Source organism: Lutra lutra, chromosome 4, assembly GCF_902655055.1.
Source record: "Lutra lutra chromosome 4, mLutLut1.2, whole genome shotgun sequence".
Lineage (NCBI taxonomy): Eukaryota > Metazoa > Chordata > Mammalia > Carnivora > Mustelidae > Lutra > Lutra lutra.
Window position 1 is genome coordinate 135,510,368 of NC_062281.1, and position 22,397 is coordinate 135,532,764.

Below are 22,397 nucleotides of genomic sequence, written 5' to 3' on the forward strand. Positions count from 1 at the left end.
GGGTTTTTCAAAGATGGCTTTAATGATATTGATGGATGTACCCTCTCTCCCTACACTTTCAAGAGTTTTGATCAAGAAAGGATGCTGTACTTTGTCAAGTGCTTTTTCAGCATCTATTGAGAGTATCATATGGTTCTTGTTCTTTCTTTTATTAATGTATTGTATCACATTGTTTGATTTACAGATGTTGAACCAACCTTGCAGCCCAGGAATAAATCCCACTTGGTTGTGATGAATAATCCTTTTAATGTACTGTTGGATCCTATTGGCTAGTATTTTGGTGAGAATTTTCGCACCTGTGTTCATCAAGGATATTGGTCTGTAATTCTCTTTTTTGATGGGATCTTTGTCTGATTTTGGGATCAAGGTAATGTTGGCCTCATAAAATGAGTTTGGCAGTTTTCCTTCCATTTCTATTTTTTGGAGCAGTTTCAAGATAGGTATTAATTCTTCTTTAAGTGTCTGATAGAATTCCTTTGGGAAGCCATCTGGCTGTGAGCTCCTTTTTCTTTCTTTTTTTTTTTTTTTTGGCAGATTTGTGATGACTGCTTCCATCTCCTTACTGGTTGAGTCGGTTCATGTTTTCTGTTCCTTCCTGGTTCAGTTGTGATAGTTTATATGTCTCTACAAGTGCATCCATTCCTTTCAGATTGTCAAATTTGCTGGTGTATAGTTGCTCATAATACATTCTTATAATTGTATTTCTTTGGTGTTGGTTGTGATCTCTCCTCTTTCATTCATGATTTTATTTACTTGGGTCCTTTCTTTTTTTCTTTTTGGTAAGTCTGGCCAGGGATTTATCAATCTTATTAATTCTTTCAAAGAACCAGCTCTTAGTTTTGTTGATTTGTTCTACTCTTCTCTTGGTTTCTATTTCATTGATTTCTGCTCTGATCTTTATTATTTCTCTTCTCCTGCTGGGATTAGACTTTCTTTGCTGTTCTTTTTCTAGATCCTTTAGGTGTAGGGTTAGGTTGTGTACTTGAGACCTTTCTTGTTTCTTGAGAAAGGCTTGTATGGCTATATACTTTCCTCTCAGGACTGCCTTTGCTGTGTCCCACAGATTTTGAACAGTTGTGTTTCATTTGTTCCCATGAATTTTTTTCAATTCTTCTTTAATTTCCTCTTGTGATTGAGTTATAGCTTCAGAGCATTGTGGTCTGAAAATATGCAGGGAATGATCCCAGTCTTTTGGTACTGGTTGAGACCTGATTTGTGACCCAGGATGTGATCTATTCTGGAGAAAGTTCCATGTGCACTAGAGAAGAATGTGCATTCTGTTGCTTTGGGATGGAATGTTCTGAATATATCTGTGATGTCCATCTGGTCCCGTGTGTCATTTAAGGCCTTTGATGATCTTTGTTGATCTTTTGCTTGGATGATCTGTCCATTTCAGTGAGGGGGTGTTAAAATCACCTACTATTACTGTATTATTGTTGATGTGTTTCTTTGATTTTGCTATTAATTGGTTTATACAGTTGGCTGCTCCCATGTTAGGGTCATAGATATTTAAAATTTTTAGATCTTCTTTTTGAACAGTTTTAAAGATTTATATATTTATGAGAGAGAGAGTTGTGGAGCAAAGGGCAGAGGGAGAGGGAGAGAGTCTTAAGCAGACTCTGTGCTCAGTGCAGAGCCAGAGGTGGGGCTTGATTTCATGACCTTGAGAGCATGACCTGAGCCAAAACCAAGTGTCCAACCAAGAGTCCAAGAGTCCACTGTTTAACTAACTGTGTCACCCAGGAGTTCCTGTATGCTATTTATTTTTAAACAAAAGAAAATCCATGTGTGGTTGAGTAAGGCTTAGAATAATCTGTCCAGCAAATCCTTGAAAAAGTGGATTTGTGATACAATAGACCATTAAAGATTTATGTAAGTGGGTAAAATCTTTTTGTAATGTTAGCAAGTCCAATTTTCTACTATGCATAAAACTGTAACGCAGTAATATCCTGCCTGTTGTTAGCTCTGTGATTGTTACTACAGATAAAGCCAAGATGAGTGCCCATTAGTGTCAGAGAGCTTAGATTCTCTACCACCAAATCTCGTAAGTTAAATACACACACACACACACACACACACACACACACACACTCACTCACTCAGTTTTGTTGTTGTTGTTGTTGTTGTTGTTGTTTGTTTTGCTAAATTTATTTCAAAGTAAAAAATAAACTGGGAATTTTTAATGTCTAAAATTTACATTCTTCTGATTATGGAAATATGTCCTCTGGAGGTTTTAAAACATGGCACTAATTCATTTATAATCTTCTCAAATAGATGGGTTCTGACCAAAAGAATGTGGTAGAAGTAAACTATGTTTCCTCTAAGGCTAGGTCATAAAAAGCAACATATATTCCTTCTAAATTCTGGAAAACTTATTCTTGAAGCTATTAGCTACCATGTAAGAAGTCTGACTACCTTGAGGCAGCCACGCTATAAGGAATCCCAGGTTACACAGAAAAGCTGCATATCATTTACAAACTTTCCAATCAAATGACCCAGCTACAGCCAGACTTACAGTCATTCCAGCCCAAGCACCAGATATGCGAAGTGTTCAGGGGATTCCAGTTCCCTGGTTGATGAAGTACCCCAGTCATTTATGTCTTATCAGCTGAGGCCCTAAATACAGTTGAGCAGAATCAAGCCATCCCTGCTGTGTCTTGTCAGAATTCTTGAACTGAGAATCCATAAGAATAATAAAATAACTGTTGTATTAGAGGACGAAGTTTGGGGTGATTTGTTATGCTTCAACAGACAACTAGAACATGTCATGGTAGAAAATGTAGAAAATAGAGTAAAAGAATAAATAACAATTTATAACCTGTAGTACCACCATATAATCACTATTATTATTTATGCACATTTCCTTCCATTCTTTTTCTCAGGTATGGACCTTCATGAAACTAGATAGAGCACAGACTAGCACAGCAAAGTAAACTTGTGTTTGCATATAATGGCCACTTCCTACATTTGAGACATATTCCCTAACTTCTTAAGCCATTTTTTTTCCCCTATAATGGAGATCATAAGAATACCAATCTCAGAGTTGTTGTGAGGATTAAATCTAATAATGTAATGCATTTTGCATAACACTTGACATAATTTTTGTTATTAATTATTATCTACACATAAAGAAAAATATAGAGAAAAATAATATATAGAGAAAAATATTGAGAAAATATAGAGAGAAATATAGAGAAAAATAGAGAGAAGAAATATAGAGATAAATATAGAGAAAAATAATTTCCCCTTTTCATTTGGCATAAAATACTGAGGATTTCCAATTGTTTGGCAGATGTAGAGATATGCTATTCAGATTTCCCTTCAAGAAGAGTGTGCTGGGAATGTGGTTAGCTGGCAGCATCCCTTAGCTAGCTCTTTCAAGGATCCACTGCAGCAGTAGAGGTGAGATCTTTCCAAGGTGGTCCCCAGTCCTTGACTAGGAAAGCTGATGGTAAAAGAACCATCATTTATAAAAGAACCAGCCATTGCCACTCAAGCATTACTCCTCTAAAAGACAATTTTTGCTCTGGAGTTCCTATTGGGCTGGTAAAGATTTTAGTAAGTCTGCACCGTGGTCTGACTTCTTCCCCAGACTATTCTACTGCCTTCCTTGCCTTTCACAGGTGTCACTTTCAAATAAATCTCCTGTACTCCAAAATCCCTTTCAGAGCCTGCTTTTCGAGAACTCAACTGGCATAACATATCATAAAATATGTTTTTTAATGTACATTTAAATAAAAGCTAAACTGGGATTTGAACTTTGACTTTCTGATTTTAAGTCATATGCTTTTCTCAATACAAAATGTCACCCTTCACCCCTAATATTCTACTCTCAATTTTTTGCCTTTCATGTGTAAGCCCTGACCATGTGTTCTTCACCTGTAAAAAGGGAATCTAATACCTGCTGTATCCATTTATAGGGTTGTAACAGGATCAAATTGTATAATGTATAGTATAATGTTTGTAAACTCAAGATTCTTACAAGTATAATTTCATATATTAATATTAATGCCACCCCCAAGATTGACCTATGAGAACATTAATCTTACATCTTAGTCCATTTTATCTCCAAATATGTTTAATCATGAAATACCTCATTACCTTCACCTGCAAGATGTCATAGCTGGGCTAAATTATTTTCTATAATAATAGAAATATACCCTATCTAGCTCAGATAGTCTAATAGTCCCTGAAATGTCACATCAAGCTATAAGGAAGACCAGACCTTGGTTTGGAAAGATGATTGGGTTTCTCTGGGTGGAAACAGGCAAATGTAAGTATATATTTTAATAATGTGCTTATTTAATATCTTTACAATGCAAGTTACCCAGCCCAGTAATTATTTTTGCCTATTTGTGCAAGTAAGGAAAAAGGTAAAAAAGCAGTTTTGTAGTCTTTGAAGAGTATTAAGGTTTCTTTTAGGGCAAGGGTGTATACAGAGCTTCAGTATAAAACATATTTAGTTCCAGGCATTAAAATTTAATGGACTAGAGCTGCCTCATGCATCACAGACATCTCCAATGAAAGGATCCATTAATCAGTATAAAAATAACTGCTCATGAAAGTTCACACCTACATTCCTCTTGTTGAATCAATTCTGAATTTACCTCTGCAAAAGATATCACTTAGTAAAGGTTGGTGTGACAGGAATACTTGACTTTGTTTGAAATTTGGAAAACAGGAAAGAAAAAAGAGAACACTCTTAGACTGAGTATCTGTACTCAAAGCAAGTCCTCTAAATTTGCTTTTGAACTTTTTTATCTCATTATCTCTGTTGACCCTTCTTCCATTTCCTGGTGTTCAATAATACAAAAAGAAAATATCAGAAATTCTATTTATCTTTATTTATAAAAAAGAATTAAATTTTACTAATATTTCACATGAAAATTTGTACTGGTGATCTTAGTTAATGTATCAGTTAGTTATGTGTCACATATAATACCCAAAGTATGATAAATAAATACTTATAATTCCAAATGGAGAGAAGTTGAGAGTTACTTCTCACTTTTTCTTTAGCATTTAGCACCTACAGATGCGTTATTGCTCATGTGTGCTAAATTTAGTGGCTTTATAGATTTTAATATCTAATTTTACTGAATTTATTTCTAAAAATTGGCAGATTATTTTTAAAAGATTCCTGTGGAAAAAATCACAGAAGAAATCTATATCATTAATATAAGAAGAAGGGAAGGAAAATAGCAGAGCTGGCATGCTGGGCAATTTTCTTTCTAGTAATTTGAGCTTTTTGTAAGCCAAATTTCCAGGTAAAATTAATGCATAGCTAATCATATTTGAAAATAAGTTTGTAAAAATATTTTAATATTATCAAAAAGGATATATGAAATATGGATTTATAACAACAAATTTTAACACTGTCTGCCAGAGAGTGTATTTTTACTTAGAAATATTTGTTGATAATTTTTTTCATAATTATGATTTTTGAACAAATATATGCATTTGGGGAGATAATTTTATGTAGCATATAATAAAAAAACTTGGAATCCATTGATCTAAGTATAGACTTCACTACGTTGATGTTTTTAGGATTATATATTCTCATCTCTTTAGAATGTTATAATCCAGAAGATGTGATCCTTTTTGTTTGTTTTCGGTATAAAATGGCTGAACATTAGGGGCACCTGAGTGTTCAGTCAGTTAAGCTTCTGACTCGGTTTTGGTTCAGGTCATGATCTCAGGTTGTGAGATAAGCCCTGTGTTGGGCTATGTGCTCGGCATGGAGTCTGCTTGGGATTCTGTCTCCTCCTCTCCTTCCCCTTCTGCCCCCATGCTCATGGGCTGGCACATGTGTGTTCTCTCTCTCTCTCTCTCAAATCAATCAATCAATAAATAAGTAAATAAAATCTTTTTTTTTTAATGGCTGAACATTAGTTCTTCAATAAATATTTGTTTGAAATGAAAGTTTAACAACGATAATTAACTTTTAACCGAGTACATGCTACATGCTAGGTATTTCACTAAGTACTGTGTATGGTTTGTCCTTTTTAAAACTATAAACCACTCAATAAAATATGCTATTCTATTTCCTCCATTTCAGAGACTGAGGGAGAGAGTAATTTGTTTAAAGATGCATAGCTAGTAAGTCTCAGAACTGAGATATGGAAATAAATAGTCTAGCTCCTAAGCTGACAGTCTTTATTAAGGTATATTATATCAATCAATATCAAGTATTATTTGTGCTAATGTTTGGATACTCATTAATTTCTCAAGACTATTTATCAAGGATCTTTTATAGGTCCTTATACACCGAGTAATTAAAGGAAAAGACTTACTCCCAATGCTACAAGTTCACAAAACATATGAAATACCCAAATAAATAACTGTAAGTGCTGTAATATAGAACAATGTGAATTTGTAATTGAAACCCCAAAGAGAGTACAATAAAATCTGCTTGGGAGTTCAAGAAGCCTTGAGGGAGCTCAATTTATCTTGTTTTCAAATATGTAATAATCTCTTAAGAAATAAAGAAATCAAAATATATTTAAGCAGAAGAAATAATAAGAATAAAAACACTGGAGTATGAAAAATGCTTGTCCTAAAAAATGAAGTAATCTAGAACAGTGCTTTACAAACTTTAGTATGTAAAACTGTTAGCTGGGATTAAGAACAAAAAACAAAAACTCATTTTCGTTGGTTAGGGGTAGGATAGGGAATGAGGTTCTGCATTTCTAAAAATCTCTCATTTGAGGCAGGAGCTTCTGGTCTTCTTACCACAATTTGAGTTGCAAGACTTGAACAATGATCCTTATCATATAGTTTACATAAAAAAACTGCTTATATCAAAATTGCCTAGGTTGTTTGTTAAAATTTTAGGTTCCCAGCATATTCGGTATGTACAAAATTTCATTGAAGTGAGATGTGGAGAGAAATATCCATTTTAAACATGTAGTTACCATATAATTCTTATGCATATTAAATTTGAAAACCATTAGAGTTGGAAGAGCAGTGACCATAAGAAAGTCTGAAAAGTGATTCCAGCAAAATTGTGAATTAAGGGATTTTGAATATCTTATTTAGGAGCCTGAATTTTATTATGCAGGTAATGGATAACAATAGTAATTTTTAAACAGAACATTGACATTACAGATTTGTGTCTTATGCAAATCATTTTGGAAGTAATCTAAAAATAGATGGGGGCATGACTAAATTACATGTACAGATTTCCCCCACTGACAAGTCAAATACATAAGATGGAACAAAATACATGACACAACTGTTCTAAGTCACTGAAGAACATTAACAAAAGACTGTGATCTTTGGAAGAAGGGAAAGACATAAGGTAAGCCTCCACAATATTCCATGAGTGTTCTCACTTTCTGCCTGAGGTATTTCTCTGTCACAGAAGAGAAAGTGAAAGGGCAATCATAATGAGTTAACAATCGAGATTAAATTTCTGGGATTATAAAATGACTGCAATTTGTTAACAGGGTAACTGTAGCAGAAGAAGCAACTACACAAAGAGAGGACTATAGACATCTGCATTGAGATTCACTATGGATTTTTGAGTTGAACTGTGCAGAAACAGAGACACTCTTTAGTAGATAAGATCACTGATTTATGGCTGGAAAGTATATGGTAATTATGGAAGACATCATGGAATAATAGGACATTTTGGAGTTCCAGAAACCATAATGGAGACTTTACTAAGTGACTCGGGCAATCAGGTAAGATATCAAAAATCCACACCTTTGGAGTAAGAACCATATTCAGGAGTAAGGACCACATCCTAGAGTAGGAGGTGTGCTTTTAGGCTATCTCACAAAAAATCAAATCAAGATCGACTAGGTGAAATGTAACTGCCTTCCAAAAACAAAACAAAACAAAACAAAACTTAACATCTTTAAAGGAAGATAACATGATGATTTATTGTAACAAAAAACACATAATGTTTAACATCCAATAAAAAATTTAAAAATATGTGAAAAAACTGGAAAATGTAATATACATTCAAGAGAAAAAACATCCAATAGAAATAAACAATGGGGTAATCCAGATATTAGAGACAACAGATAAGGGATTTAAAACAGTCATTAATGATAGATTCAAGAATTTAAAGGAAAATATGGAAAAGCAAAGGAACAGATGGGTAAACATAGAAAAGAAATTGAAATTATATTTTGACATCAAGGGAAATACTAGACCTGAAAAATATGGTATCTGAAATGAATAACTCTTAGTAGATTGTCATCAGATGGGAGATGGCAGAGGAATCATTTTTGAACTTGAATTCAAGTAATTAGAAATAATCAAAATTTAAAAACAGAGAGAAATAATATAGAAGAAAACGAACAGAGTGTGGAAGATTACCAAACATTCAAACATACATATTTGAAAAAATAATGATCAAAATTTCTGAAATTGATGAAAGCATAAACTTACAGATTTATGAAGCTCAATGGACTCTAAAAAGCACTGTACAGAGAAAAATCATACATAGGTTTATTATAACCAATGTGCTAAAAATTAAATATATTTTCTCTAAAGGACATGAAGTAACTATCACAAAAATTCTAACAATATATTGGAATTTATAACATATGTAGATATAATGTATAAGACAACAATAGTATAAAGAATGAAGATAAAGTGGCATCATACTATGGATGGTTGTTTAAAGTGAAATAGTCTGATATTAATAGATAGTGCATGTGTTTATTGAAGATCTATAATGTAATCACTAATCAATTAAAAAATAAGGCATATACGTTTTGCTATAAGAAAATGAAAAGGCAAACCACAGATGGGAAAATTTTGCAAAATGTATATGCAACAAAGGACCCATATCCAAATATACAAAACCCATCTTTTCTTATAATTCAGGAAAACAATAAACCAAATTTTAAAATGGGATAAAGATTTGAAAAGACACTACAGCAAAAAAAAAAAAGGTGACAAATAATCACATAAAAATCTATTCAACTTCATTAGTCACTACAGAAATGCAAATTAATCAAAATATTAATATATATCCAATAGAAAGGTTAAAATAAAAAAATATTGACAAGTGTTGGCAAGACTGTATAACATAATCATTAGAAACAAACACATTGGTAATGGAAATGGAAGATGATATAACCAACTCGGTAAAGGGCTTGGCATTTCTTATAAAATAAACATGCACTTATGATCCACCAATTACATTCCTACACATTGCCCAAGAGAAATAAAAACAAGTGCTCAAAAAATATCTGCACATGAATATTAACAGCAGCTTTATAACAGTCAAAATATGGAAACAAGTCATCTGTCCATAACAAGTAAATTGTTGAACAAATGGTACTATATACATTGAAAGGAATATAGATCCACCATAAAATAAAAGAATTACTGAACATACAACAATAGTATTATGCTAAGTGACAGAAACCATATATAAAAGAAAACATACTGAATGAATTGCATTTAGGTAAATTCTAGAAGGGAAAAATTATACTGATCGAAAACATGTATGTTTTCCAGAGGTCAGGGGGATAAAGGAAAAAATTGACTACAGAGAGGGTATGAAGGAAATTTTTTATATGATAAAAAGTCCTATATCATGACTGTGATGACAGTACATGACTATATACATTTTTAAAAGTCATCAAATTGCCCACTTAAAATTGTGACTTTTATTGTACATAAATTATACCTCAATAAATCTAGCACCTATTAAAAAAAAAACTAAACAAAAACAAATCAAACACAAACAAAATAAGTAAGATGAGTGCTAACCAGCCACATGGACTTAAAAAACAAAACACCTGTTCCATTACTATTAATGAAAGCAGAGTTGCCCTACTGGTAAAAATTACCCAGCTCTGAGTTGGACCCAGCATGCCAAGGTGTATGATTAAATGAGCTGCTGATGTGAACAATAAAAAGATGTGAAAATCAGATTATTCATTTTGTGAGTGGTAAGAAAAAATAAAGTTCACTTGAAATATTTATAAAAATCCAAATAAATATACATAAGTAACTAACTGTTCTGTGTGAACCAAAATATTAAAATCAAGATAGGAAAGGAAATAAAGGAAAGGAAAGGAAATAAAGGCAAGGAAATTTCTTTCAGATAAAAGAGATTCCGAGACAAGAAAACTAAAAATGAATGATTCTGGAATCAATTCTAAACAAGAAAAATATAAACAACCTTTTATAAATGACACTAATAAGATAAATAATCAAATTTGAATCTGGACTATAGATTGTAGTATTGCATCAATGTTAAATTTTCTGATTTTGATCATTGTATTGTGATGATATAAGTGGATTTTCTTTTTTTTAGGCAGGTTAGGGAATGGATAATTAGAACTAGATTTAATGCAGTGGTAGTATGAATGGTAGAATGAATGGTAGTATGAATGTGGTTTTTTTTTTTAAGATTTTATTTATTTGACAGAGAGAGAGAGATCACAAGTAGGTAGAAAGGCAGGAAGAGAGAGAGAGGGAGAAGCAGGCTTCCCGCTGAGCAGAGAGCCCGATGCGGGGCTCGATCCTAGAACCCCGAGATCACGACCTGAGCCGAAGGCAGAGGCTTAACCCACTGAGCCACCCAGGTGCCCCAGTATGAATGTGTTTTAAAAGAAATTGTAAATTTAATTTGTTTTTGCCTTTGTTAAGGAATAAGTAGAATAATCATGCACTCTATTATAGCCTTTTCAAAATTTTTGCCTACCTTATGTCCTAAGACTCTAAATTTGTTTAAACTTGCTAAAAAATATCTAGTCCATATATCCTTCCATAAAATATATGAAAACAGAAGAAATAGAGCAAAGGCAATTCTAAATATGGAAAATTTCGTTTTGATAAACAGAAGTAGAAGAAATTCTGTAAAGATTGTAGCACTAAATCATTCAAAATGCATTTCTATGGTTGTGTCATATTATTAGGAAAACAAACTAATATATAAAGGAACCCCCCAGTCAGATTCAGAATTCATGGTTTCACATACTGCCTTAAGTCTCTTCTTATTCTTTGGAGCTTTTCTACTTTCATCTCCTGCTAGTCAGCAGAAAAGCCAGATCAGACTCTGCTTACCATATCCTGAGCTCAGCCTCAATTCAAGTTTCACAGGATGATTAGGAGGTATTAAAAATAAGTTAGCACATAACTGACGCTTTCTCGCAGGAAAAAAATGACTAGGCACTGGCTGGGCTCAAAAAAGGATGAATATTAGTGCATCTGCACTATGAATCACAGGAATATGTGAATCTGAATCATGGGAAAATATGGCTTCTTTCCCCTCACCATGATAAACTCTAAAGGTTTGGGGAGGGAACCTAGTGAGAAGTGATCCTGATATGAGCAACATCTGCCCCGCTCCCAACTCCTGCACTGCTCCCAACTCCTGCACATACAAAACTGAAATAAAAATAAAATCCTGTCACAGATGTATATAAAATTAAGAAAGAACAAAATATGCAATATAATGAGAGTCTGAGAGTATGAGTTAACTGCACTTGATTCCAATCACCATTCTGACCTTTACTAGATATGTAACTTTAACCTTTGGTTTCCTTTTCTATAAAAAAACGCTATTATGCATATCACTAAGTTATATTAATAGTTAAAGAAATAATGTATATAAAACCTAGTATAATACTTAACTCATAAGTATAGAGTAAGTAAAATTATATATTAAAGTATTATGATTAGAGAAGAAACAATTTATATTTATTTTATATATTCTATATATTTATATTTATGACAATTTCCAGGATCTATCCTAATACTGAATATCCCAGTTTTTCCAATCCAGTTTTATTTTTACCTTCTGATCAAGTACTGAGATTAGCTGGGAAATAGGGATTGATGCAAGGAAATAAACTGAAGAAAAAGTAGGAAAAATAAAAGAAGGAAACTAAAGGGAACTCTAAAGGTATTTTTTTAAAAGATTTTATATATTTATTTGAGAGAGAGAGTGTTGCAAGAGTGTCCATGTGAGGAGTGGTGGAGGGAGGGCAGAGGGAGAGGAAGAGAGAGAATCTTAAGCAGACTCCACACCCAGTGCAGAGCCCCATGCAGGGCTCGATCTCAAGATCCTGAGATTGTGACCTGAGCCAAAATCAAGAGTTAGATGCTTAACTAAGTGAGCCACCCAGGTGCCTCTAGAGATATTTTTAATTAAGGTAAATGTGCAGAAAAATAAATGTAGCTTCAATGTGCTTCTTTCATTCTCAAAGACAACCTCATCCTCTACTGCACAGAGGCAACTTGGTCTCTTGGTGAGAAGCTCTGGCAAAGGGACCAGAAGGCCAGGTCCCAAATCCAGGCTAACCCATTAACTAACCATGTAATCTCGGCGATAATAATGGTATTCACTTATAGTTTCTCGTGAGACTTAAATGAGTTAAACATGGAAAGTATTACAGAGTATGTACCTGGTATATAGATGATACCAGGTCAATATAGAGAAAGAGCTTCCCCTGGTAATCTAATGCTCTAGTCACTCTGAATGTTTTTCATGATTACCAATTTGCCAACTCCCCATCACACACAGGAAGAAGAAGAAGAAGAAGAAGAAGAAGAAGAAGAAGAAGAAGAAGGAGGAGGAGGAGGAGGAGGAGGAGGAGGAGGAGGAGGAGGAGGAGGAGGAGGAGGAGGAGGAGGAGGAGAAGAAGAAGAAGAAGAACAACAACAACAAGAACAAGAAGAAGAAGAAGGGAGGAGGAGGAGGAAAGGAGAGAGGGAGGGGGAGGAGGAGGTAGGAGGAGAAGAAAGAAAAAAGAAGGAGAAGAAGAAGAAGGAAGAGGAGGAGGAGGAAAGGAGGAAGAAGAGAAGAAGAACAAGAAGGAGAAGGACAAGAAGGAGAAGAGGAAAAAGAAGAATAGGAGGAAGAAGGAGGAGGAGGAGGAAGAGGGAGGAGGGGGAGGAGGGGGAGGAGGAGAAGAAGAAAAAGAGGAGGAGGGTGAAGGGGAGGAAGGGCAGCAGCAGTCTGAAGATACACATCATCTTAAGTTGTAATACAGTATTATGGGAACAAAAATACTGTACCTTGTAAACTGCCAAGTGCAAGGCTGTAAATCCATTTCTTGTTAGTCGAGATGGACGAAGCCCTTTTAACATAAGGGTTCTAATATGTGACTTGTTGCCTTAAAGAGAAAAGTGAAAAAAGGTTAAATTGTTGTGGGAGTAGACCAAATGACTTTCAAATCTCTCTTTGACTTAATGATAAATTCACACTGAGGTATGAAAATGTCAGACTTGTGGCACCTGGGTGGCTCAGGTGGCTTAGGCAGTTGAGTGGTGAGTGTTTAACTCTTGGTCATAATCTCAGGATCTTGGGATCGCCATGCCTTGGGCTCTATGCTTAGCACAGAGTCTGTTTATTTCCCTCCCCACTGGACAAACACGCTGGGGCTCTTGCTCTCTCTCTCTCTTAAATAAATAAATAAATAAATAAATAAATAAATAAATAAAATCTTTAAAAATGTCAGACTGCTGTTCTACAGGCCATTTGTAAAGTTTTCTATTAATTGACAGCCCTCCTTAGTAGTGAACACTTCTATTATATGCATAGAACCTTGTATCAGTGGTGTTTATTTAAATCATTGTGTTACACTTTTTCTGTAGTACTCTCATTATTGGTTGGTTTTGAAACATAAAAACATGAAAATTTATTTTAATAAACAGTGAAAAATCTTAGATAAAAATCTAGTTGCACAGGATTCCTCAGAACATTATTAGCAGTAGAGTTTCTTTAGATCAGAGAAATCTGGAAGAAGGAACCGAAGTTGGGAATGAATGTTTAAATTTGGGAGGAAGATCTGTTAAGTAGTCTGTTTAGTTCTGGGAGGAATGCTTAAGGAATATGATTAGAGCTGATATATCTGCATTAGTGTTTTTTATTTAAAACCTGAGTTTAGTGAATACTAGTTTGTATTAACAAAGTAAATATTAATCATTCATTAATAAATTTATTAAGTATCTACTATATGCCAGTGCTTGGGATACATTAATGAACAAAACCAAAATACAAGTCCAATTAAACTCTAAATCTTCACTTTGATCAATCTGCACTTTGAGATTTTATCTTCAGCATTTATCTTACCTTACACATATTTTACTGCAGATTGTAAAGCGATTGCATGATTGTATTTTAGGGAATGCTTTAAGTGCTTCTGAATTTAACCTAATCCCTGACTGGCATGCCCAATACTGAATTCTTTTTTTTTTTTTTTTTTTTTTTTTTTTTTTTAGTTTTCAAGCAAATTAAGTGACTTGATTCAGGGTAGAAACAAAATGAAACTTAAATTCAGAGCTAAATCCATTGGAACATCTGCCTGGTAGTTACTGCTTCAACTGAAGTTTGTCAGGGTTGTAGGGACAAAGCAAAAGAGAAAATTAAGCATGAATAGAATTCTCTTGTAGACTATTAAGCAGCTCAAATCATTGACCATAGATACATATAACTAGTTTGTAAAATACTGAGTTTTAAGCACTCACCTCCACAAATGCAGCACAGATGTAGTAGAGACAGCCCATTCTCTGTGCGGTAATTTAAGTTAACTTTATTGAAGGCATCATCAGAGCTGAAAAAAAAAAGTTTTTTCATATGACCAAAGATTTCACCTTTTAGTTTATTATTTTTCAGTTGAAAAATTATGAAAGGAAACCTGTTACTATAAATTCAGAAGTATATCTTTTCTAGGATTTTGTTGTACCTAGAAAAATAATTTTGAATATGCATCCATATGAAGAATAAAGTAGAGAGAACATAATATGAAAGTGTGAGAGACAAGTTTAAATTAAGGACCGTTATATAGCTTTGTGTTCTATGTATAATTTGAACTTTTCAAGGAATTTTATGAATTAAAATTTATGTATAATAAAAAAATAAATAAAATTTATGTATAATAGAAATAGAAAGCAGACATTTGAAAGTAAACTCATTCGCATTCAAAATTTCACATCATAGGGACGCCTGCCTGGCTCAGTTGGTTGAGCGGCTGCCTCCGGCTCAGGTCATGATCCCAGTGTCCTGGGATTGAGTCCCGCATTGGGCTCCTTGCTCCGCAGGGAGCCTGCTTCTCCCTCTGCCACTCTGTCTGCCTGTGCTCACTCTCTCTCTCTCTGACAAATAAATAAATAAAATCTTAAAAAAAAAATTTCACATCATATTTATGGAGAAAGTCAAGAAATTCCCTTAAAAAAGAAAAAAAAGTGGCATTTGATAAGAGATTGGAGAAAGTAATATAATCCCTGCTGTTTTACAAATTCTGCCTGAAGCAAAGTTTCCTTGTACTTTGATGGGGTCAGATTTCATAGATAAAAGAGGTCTAAACTCTGATCAGGTACTGATAAAAGCCCTGGAGAGGAGTAGTGTTAGTGATTCAATTAGTAAAATCCTTGCCTTTGTGTGAACAAAGACCCTTGCCCCAGGAGGGCCCTAGAGAGCCAAAGGTACCCTTGGAAAAGGAATATAAAACTAAAATGCTTGACCTCTTGACCTCGATGGTACCCCCAGGGCATTTTTCAGTAGAAATAAGATCACATCCTTGGCCTCCCAGGTCAATTTCCAGTGGCTTCCTGCCTATTTAAATCTCCAGCAGTTTGAGTGAGATAGTATAGTTTTTGGTGAGTGAAACTTCCACATCATTTGTAAAGTACTTACACTTGAAAGGTACTATAAATTCAGGACATTATCTTCAAGGCACCCAGTTAAGCACTTCAAAAGCTATTGGAATATTTAAAATAGAAAAGAAAAGGTGCTATTTCCAGGGTGCTGCTAAAAAGAGAGAACCTCTAAATCTAGAGACATTGAAGGATCTCTCTTGGTGAAAACTTTAATTAGCAATGGCAAGCCAGTGGTTTGTTTTCATAGAATATTCTAGAACATCCTCATACTCATAAACTTCTTGGTTTGCATGTTCAACTTCCCAGCTGCAAAGTCCACAGACATGCTTATTCATATTGAGAAACATACCTCAACTTGCTTTGGAATGCTATATGTAGAAGTACAGTAAACTCAGAGTCATCCTTACAAATGTTAATAATATAATAGATCAAGGAGACAAGAATTTGGGGGAAAATAGCTAAAAGTTTAACTCACTCCTATCTGCACTTCCCCCCCAGTTCAATGAATGATGCTAAAAAAATATTTCTGATGAAAATACTACTGTTTTAAATGTCTATCTAAAATGAACCTAATTGTAAATGGTATTCCTATTTTATGGTATGTGCAGTAACTGCACAAAATAACATGGTTCTTGGAAATATGCAGCCTTTGCCTGAGTCAGGCTTCTAAACTCTTAAAGCCAATTGTATTACAGATGTCTTGCAGAAATTAAACTTAATAGGTAGTACTAAACAAAGTGCACTCAGAAGCCCACTTACAAGTGCATTCACAGAGTTCTTCTCGGTGATTATGATTTCAAATAGCATAGGTTTTCTGAAGAGCTGAACTCTGCTTTTAAACCTAGGTGGATGGGATTTTTCTCTTAAAGTCTACAGGAAATCAGTGTCCATAAATAAAAAGGGAAAGGAAACTGTGACTAGCCATTGAAGATGTTGATTGACAATGATTTAGAAACCCTGAGCTGCATTGGCTTTTCTTTCCTGGTCCTTCCATTATCCAGCAATGAAAACACACAATAAGATCAAAAGACAGAAAACAAAGTATTGGGTGGGGAAGGAAAGGGAAGCCTTCTGTTAAATGTAAGGAAATATATAACCTTTAGCCTAAAAGAAGAACAGGAAGGGAAGTACCTTTTGAGCTAACTGTAATGAACTTAATGGCAAATGCTGAAAGAAAAGGCTTGGGAGCACCTCTGAAGTAATAAACCTTTGAGAAAATTTGTTTTTCAATGTATTTCTAATATTATACAGCAATACCTGCCATGTTTTGATGTTTTAAAAGTGGAAATCATTTTAGCAGTGTAGGGAATCCTTAAAGCTTGGTCCTTGTATTGCAGTCCTATCCTGCTTCTGCCTTTTAAGTAGTTTTTTAAATTTTTCGTCTCCTCCAATTTGGACAAGTCATTAAACCTCTTCAATCTGTAATTTCTTCAGTTATGAAATGATTAAAATAATGCATAGAGATTGTATTGTTGTGAAGAATAAATAAGGTTAGGGCTTACTGTAGTAACTAGCACATATGTTTTCAATAAATGGTTATTTTATTATTAATATTACTATTGTTAACAAGGTCACTGAGCATAAAACTTCCCCTGCATAGTTTAAATCTTGGGAAAATTTTAGCACAATTTTCCCACCAAGTTTGATCTTCTTCAATCTCTCATATCTGATAACCTGCAAAATTTCCTGATTTTGACAATTCTATAGATGTAAGTATTTTATGCTTATGGTGACTCTCTTCCAGGCTCCCAGAAAATGTCTGACCTTGTCTTCATATGCTTTTAAAAAGACTACCAAATTGGATGTTGTGACACCTAGCACCTGTCAGTGACTCAAAGCAACTACTAGAATCATAATTTTGCAATGTAAGTCCAGAGGCATCATGGGAAGGCTATTTTCAACACTGGAGATATTAAAATAACTAAAAAGGAAAAAAGGGGAGAGCTTAAAAATCCAAGAGGAAAAAAAAGTTGCATTAAAATGTTTTATGAGTGCTCGCTTCGGCAGCACATATACTAAAATGTTTTATGAGAAGATAGATTCAATTGCTTTCTTATTCCATGATCTATCAATTATCATCAAATGATGCATTCAATCAGTCTGGCACAACACCTACTGACACCAACTGTGTGCCCCACCTCTGTTCTTAATAATCACCTTACCATGTTCTCAACAGTCTACTTGATTTAAAACTACTCATATGGGGCACCTGGGTGGCTCAGTGGGTTAAGCCGCTGCCTTCGGCTCAGGTCATGATCTCGGGGTCCTGGGATCGAGTCCCCCATGGGGCTCTTTGCTCAGCAGGGAGCCTGCTTCCCTCTCTCTCTCTCTCTGCCTGCCTCTCCATCTACTTGTGATCTCTCTCTGTCAAATAAATTAAAAAAAAAAAAATCTTAAAAAAAAAAAGAATCAAAAAAGAAAAAAACCAAAAACCTACTCATATGTCCTGGATCCTTTAAGTGCATTAGTCCTGGATAAATGCATGCTAGATAGAATTCTACAATTGACTCCAGCATTAGTCCTGATTTCTAATGCCCCAATCAGCTTTGCAAAGAAAGTAAACATTGAATAAACAAAAAATACAAGATACTAAAGTTTTTTCCTTTATTTAAAATAAGAATAATCCTAAATGAATAACTATTATTTACATAAAATTGAAAGCATGAATTATATTAGTGACTTCTTGTTCAACAATCAATTCTTAACTCACTGAATCTTAAAGTAGACATGACCATTCATATGTGACTTGGTATATAGTCTTAAAGAGCTCCTTGCTTAAAACTATTGTCCGTTATTTTGTTCTTCTCTTGAATTATATCCTCCTTGAACTCATGCAACTTCTATTAATGCCAACAAAATGAATCAACAGAGAATAGGCTCCCACAATATTTGACAGTCAAGTGCAATTTTAATAGTACAATTTTTATCTTAACTTTAATAACTGGAATGTAATTTTTTTAATGAGTTACTGGGGCTATATTTGAATCCTAATTCTCACTTCCCATTAACTTCTAGTCAAATGTTTCTGTTTTGAAACATGTAATTAAAATATTCAAGGTTTTAATGCAATCATTCCTAGGAGAGATATTTCATATTCTCTTCTTTTGCCTCTTCTAAAGGAACTGTGTGTGTCAAATTCACTGTCAATTGAACATCACTTATGTATTCTAATACCCTAAGCTCAATTTATTTTTTAATTTTCCCTTACATTTTTCATCACCTGCCATGTCATACTGTAACTTAACATATCCTAATGAGTTCGTAGTGCTTGCTGAGGTATGGATGAAGTTCCTAATTAAAAGTCACTATTACGAATATATTTCTAACAGTAAATTCTGTCCTTAATCATTAAAAATGGTAGTTCTGTATCCAAAGGTTACTTTCTTTCTTGTAGTATAATGAACTCTTTTCTTAGCCTTTACCTTTTATACAGAAAAGTATGCAGTTTCATGATCCAATTATACTTCTTTCTCATGACCTCATCCTTTCAAGAAAATATCTGACATGACCACAATTGGAAACTAATTAAAATGTAACATTTGAACAGTTGGCCAAAAATAACATACTACTATCCAAAATATTCTGATAGGTAGATGCATTTTCTAAATTAATTAATTTGCTGAAATTTAGGGAAAGAAGAAAAGGATTTGTTTTAGATCATCTAGTTTCCCAAATTGATAATTTAGGTTTCAAATGGCTGATTGTAATTTTTTTTGTTTTATTTAACTTCAAGTTAGTTAACATATGGTGTATTATTAATTAATTTAAGAAGTAGAATTTTGTGATTCCTCAGTTACATTACCTCAAGTCCCATTACATCAGGTTCCCTCTTTAAAGCCCACCACCTAATTACCCCATTCCCCCACCTGCCTCCCCTCCAGAAATTGTCAGTTTGTTCTCTGTAGTTAAGTCTCTTATTGCCTCCCTCTCTGTTTTTATCTTATTTTATTTTCCTTCCCTTCTCCAATGTTCATCTGTTTTGTTTCTTAAACTCCACATGAATGAAATCATTTGGTATTTGCCTCTCTCTGACATTTCACTGAACATAATACATTCTAATTCCATCCACGTAATCGCAAATGGCAAGATTTCTTTTTTCTGCCTGAGTAACATAGCTATTCATCAGTCAATGGACACCTGTGCTCTTTCCATATTTTGGCTACTATGGATAGTATTGCTATAAACATTGGGGTGCACCTGCCCTTTGAATCACTATTTTTGTATTATTTGGATAAATGCCTAGTAGTGCAATTGCTGGGTTGTAGGGTAGCTCTATTTTTAACTTCTTGAGGAACCTCCATATTGTTTCCCAGAGTGGCTGCCCAAGTTGCATTCCCACCAACAGTGCAGGAGGGTTTTCTTTCTCCACATCCTTACCTACAGCTGTTGTTTCCTAAGTTGTTAATTTTAGCCATTCTGACTGCTGTGAGGTGGTATCCCATAGTGGTTTTGATTTGTATTTCCTGATTATAAGTGTTGTCAAGCATTTTTTTCATGCATCTGTTAGCCATATATATGTATTCTTTGGAGAATGTCTGTTCATGTCTTCTGCCCTTTTCTTGACTGGATTTTTTATTTTGGGATATTCAGTTTGGTAAGTTCTTTATAGATTTTGGATACTAGTCCTTTATTTGATATGCCATTTCTAAATATCTTCTCCCATTCTGTTTGCTGCCTTTTTTTTTTTTTTTACTGTTTCCCTTATTGTGTAAAAGCTTTTCCTCCTGATGAAGTCCCAATCGTTTATTTTTGTTTTTGTTTCCCTTGCCTCCTGAGACGTGTCTTGTAAGAAGCTGCTGCAGCCAAGATCAAAGAGGTTGCTGCCTGTGTTCTCCTTAAGCCTTTGATGGATTCCTGCCTTACATATAAATCTTTCATCCATTTTGAATTTATTTTTGTGTATGGTGTAAGAAAGTCATCCAATTTCACTGTTCTGCATATGGCTGTCCAGTTTTCCCAACACCATTTGTTGAAGACACTGTCTTTCTCTCACTGGATATTCTTTCCTGCTTTGTTGAAGATTAGCTGACCAGAATTGAGAGTCAATTTCTGGGCTCTCTATTCTGTTCCATTGATCAATGTGTCTGTACCATACTGTCTTGATGATTACAGCTTTGTAATACAGCTTGAAGTCCAGAATTGTGATGCCACCAGCCTTGGTTTTATTTCTCAATGTTACTTTGGTTATTTGGGGTCTTTTTTCATTCCATATACATTTTAGAATTCCTTGTTCTAGCTCTGTGAAAAACGTTGGTGTTATTTTGATAGAGATTGCACTTAATATGTATATTGCTTTGGGCATTATAGACATTTTCAGAATATTTATTCTTCCAATCCATGAGAATGGAGTGTTTTCCCATTTCTTTGTGTCTTCCTTAATTTCATAACAGTTCTATAGTTTTCAGTGCACAGATCTTTTACCTCTTTGGTTAGGTTTATTTCTAGGTGTCTTATGGTTTATAGTGCAATAGTAAATGGGATCAATTCATTGATTTCTCTTTCTGCTGCTTCATTGTTTGGTCTATAGAAATGCAAAGGACTTCTGTGTGTTGATTTTATATCCTGCGACTTTGCTGAATTTCTGTATCAGTTCTAGCAATTTTATTTTTTTTGGAGTTTTTTGCGTTTTCCAGAGTACCCTGCCATTTGTGAAGAGTGAAAGTTTGACCTCTACTTTGCTGATATGGATGCATTTTATTTCTTTTTTGCTGTTAGATTGCTGAGGTGAGGACTTCCAGTACTATGTTGAACAACAGTGGTGAGAGTGGATATCCCTGTTGTTTTCCTGACTTCAGGCAAAAAGCTCTCAATTTTTCTCCATTGAGAATAATATTAGCTATGGGCCTTCATGTATGGTCTTTAGGATGTTAAAGTATGTTCCCTCTATCCCTACTTTGTTGAGGGTTTTTATCAACAAAGATGTTATATTTTGTCAAATGCTTTTCCTGCATCTATTGAAAGGATCATATGGTTCTTATCCTTTATTAATGTGGTATATCACATTGAGTGATTTGTGGATGTTGAACTACCCTTGAAGCCCAGGAATAAATCCTACTTGTTCCTGGTGAGTAATCCTTTTAATGTACTGTTGGATCAGATTAGCTAGTATGTTGTTGAGAATTTTTGCATCTGTGTTCACCAGGGATATTAATCTGTTATTCTCCTTATTAGTGGGGTCTTTGCCTAGTTTTGGAATCAAGATAATTCTGGCCTCATAAAATGAGTTTGGAAGTTTTACTTCCATTTCTATTTTTTGGACATTTCAGAAGAATAGGTAGTAATTCTTTAAATGTCTAGTAGAATTCCCCCGGGAAGTCACTTGACCCTGGACTCTTGTTTGTTGGGAGATCTTTGATTCAATTTCTTTGCTGGTTATGTTCAGATTTTCTATTTCTTCCTGTTTCCATTTTGGTAGTTTATTCATTTTTAGGAATTTATCCATTTTTTCCGGAGTGCCTAATTTGTTTGCATATAATTACTCATAATATTATAATTGTATTTCTTTGGTATTGGTTGTGATCTCTCCTCTCTCACTGATGATTTATTTATTTGGTTCCTTTATCTTTTCTTTTTGACAAATCTGGCTAGGGGTTTATCAATCTTATTAATTCTTTAATGAACTGGCTCCTAGTTTTGTTGATCTGTTTTATTGTTCATTTGATTTCTATATCATTGATTTCTGCTCTAATATTTATTGTTTCCCCTCTCCTGCTGAATATAGGCTTCATTTGCTGTTCTTTTTCTAGCTCCCTTAGGTGTAAGGTTAGGTTGTGTATTTGAGACTTTTCTTGCTTCTTGAAGAATGCCTATATTGCTATATACTT

General features: G+C 34.2%; 1 protein-coding gene across 6 annotated transcripts in view; it reads right to left on the reverse strand.

The window, feature by feature from the left end:
- The window catches only part of TNNI3K (TNNI3 interacting kinase), a 307,291-nt gene that overhangs the window by 273,342 nt on the left and 11,552 nt on the right, over window positions 1-22,397 (reverse strand). For all 6 annotated transcript variants that reach the window (XM_047725511.1, XM_047725508.1, XM_047725509.1 and 3 more), the window contains exons 3-4: window positions 14,443-14,528; window positions 12,991-13,088 (exon numbers count right to left, since the gene is read on the reverse strand). In XM_047725511.1, coding sequence (XP_047581467.1) covers window positions 12,991-13,088; window positions 14,443-14,528 — 184 coding nt within the window. The remainder of the gene's footprint in view (window positions 1-12,990; window positions 13,089-14,442; window positions 14,529-22,397) is intronic.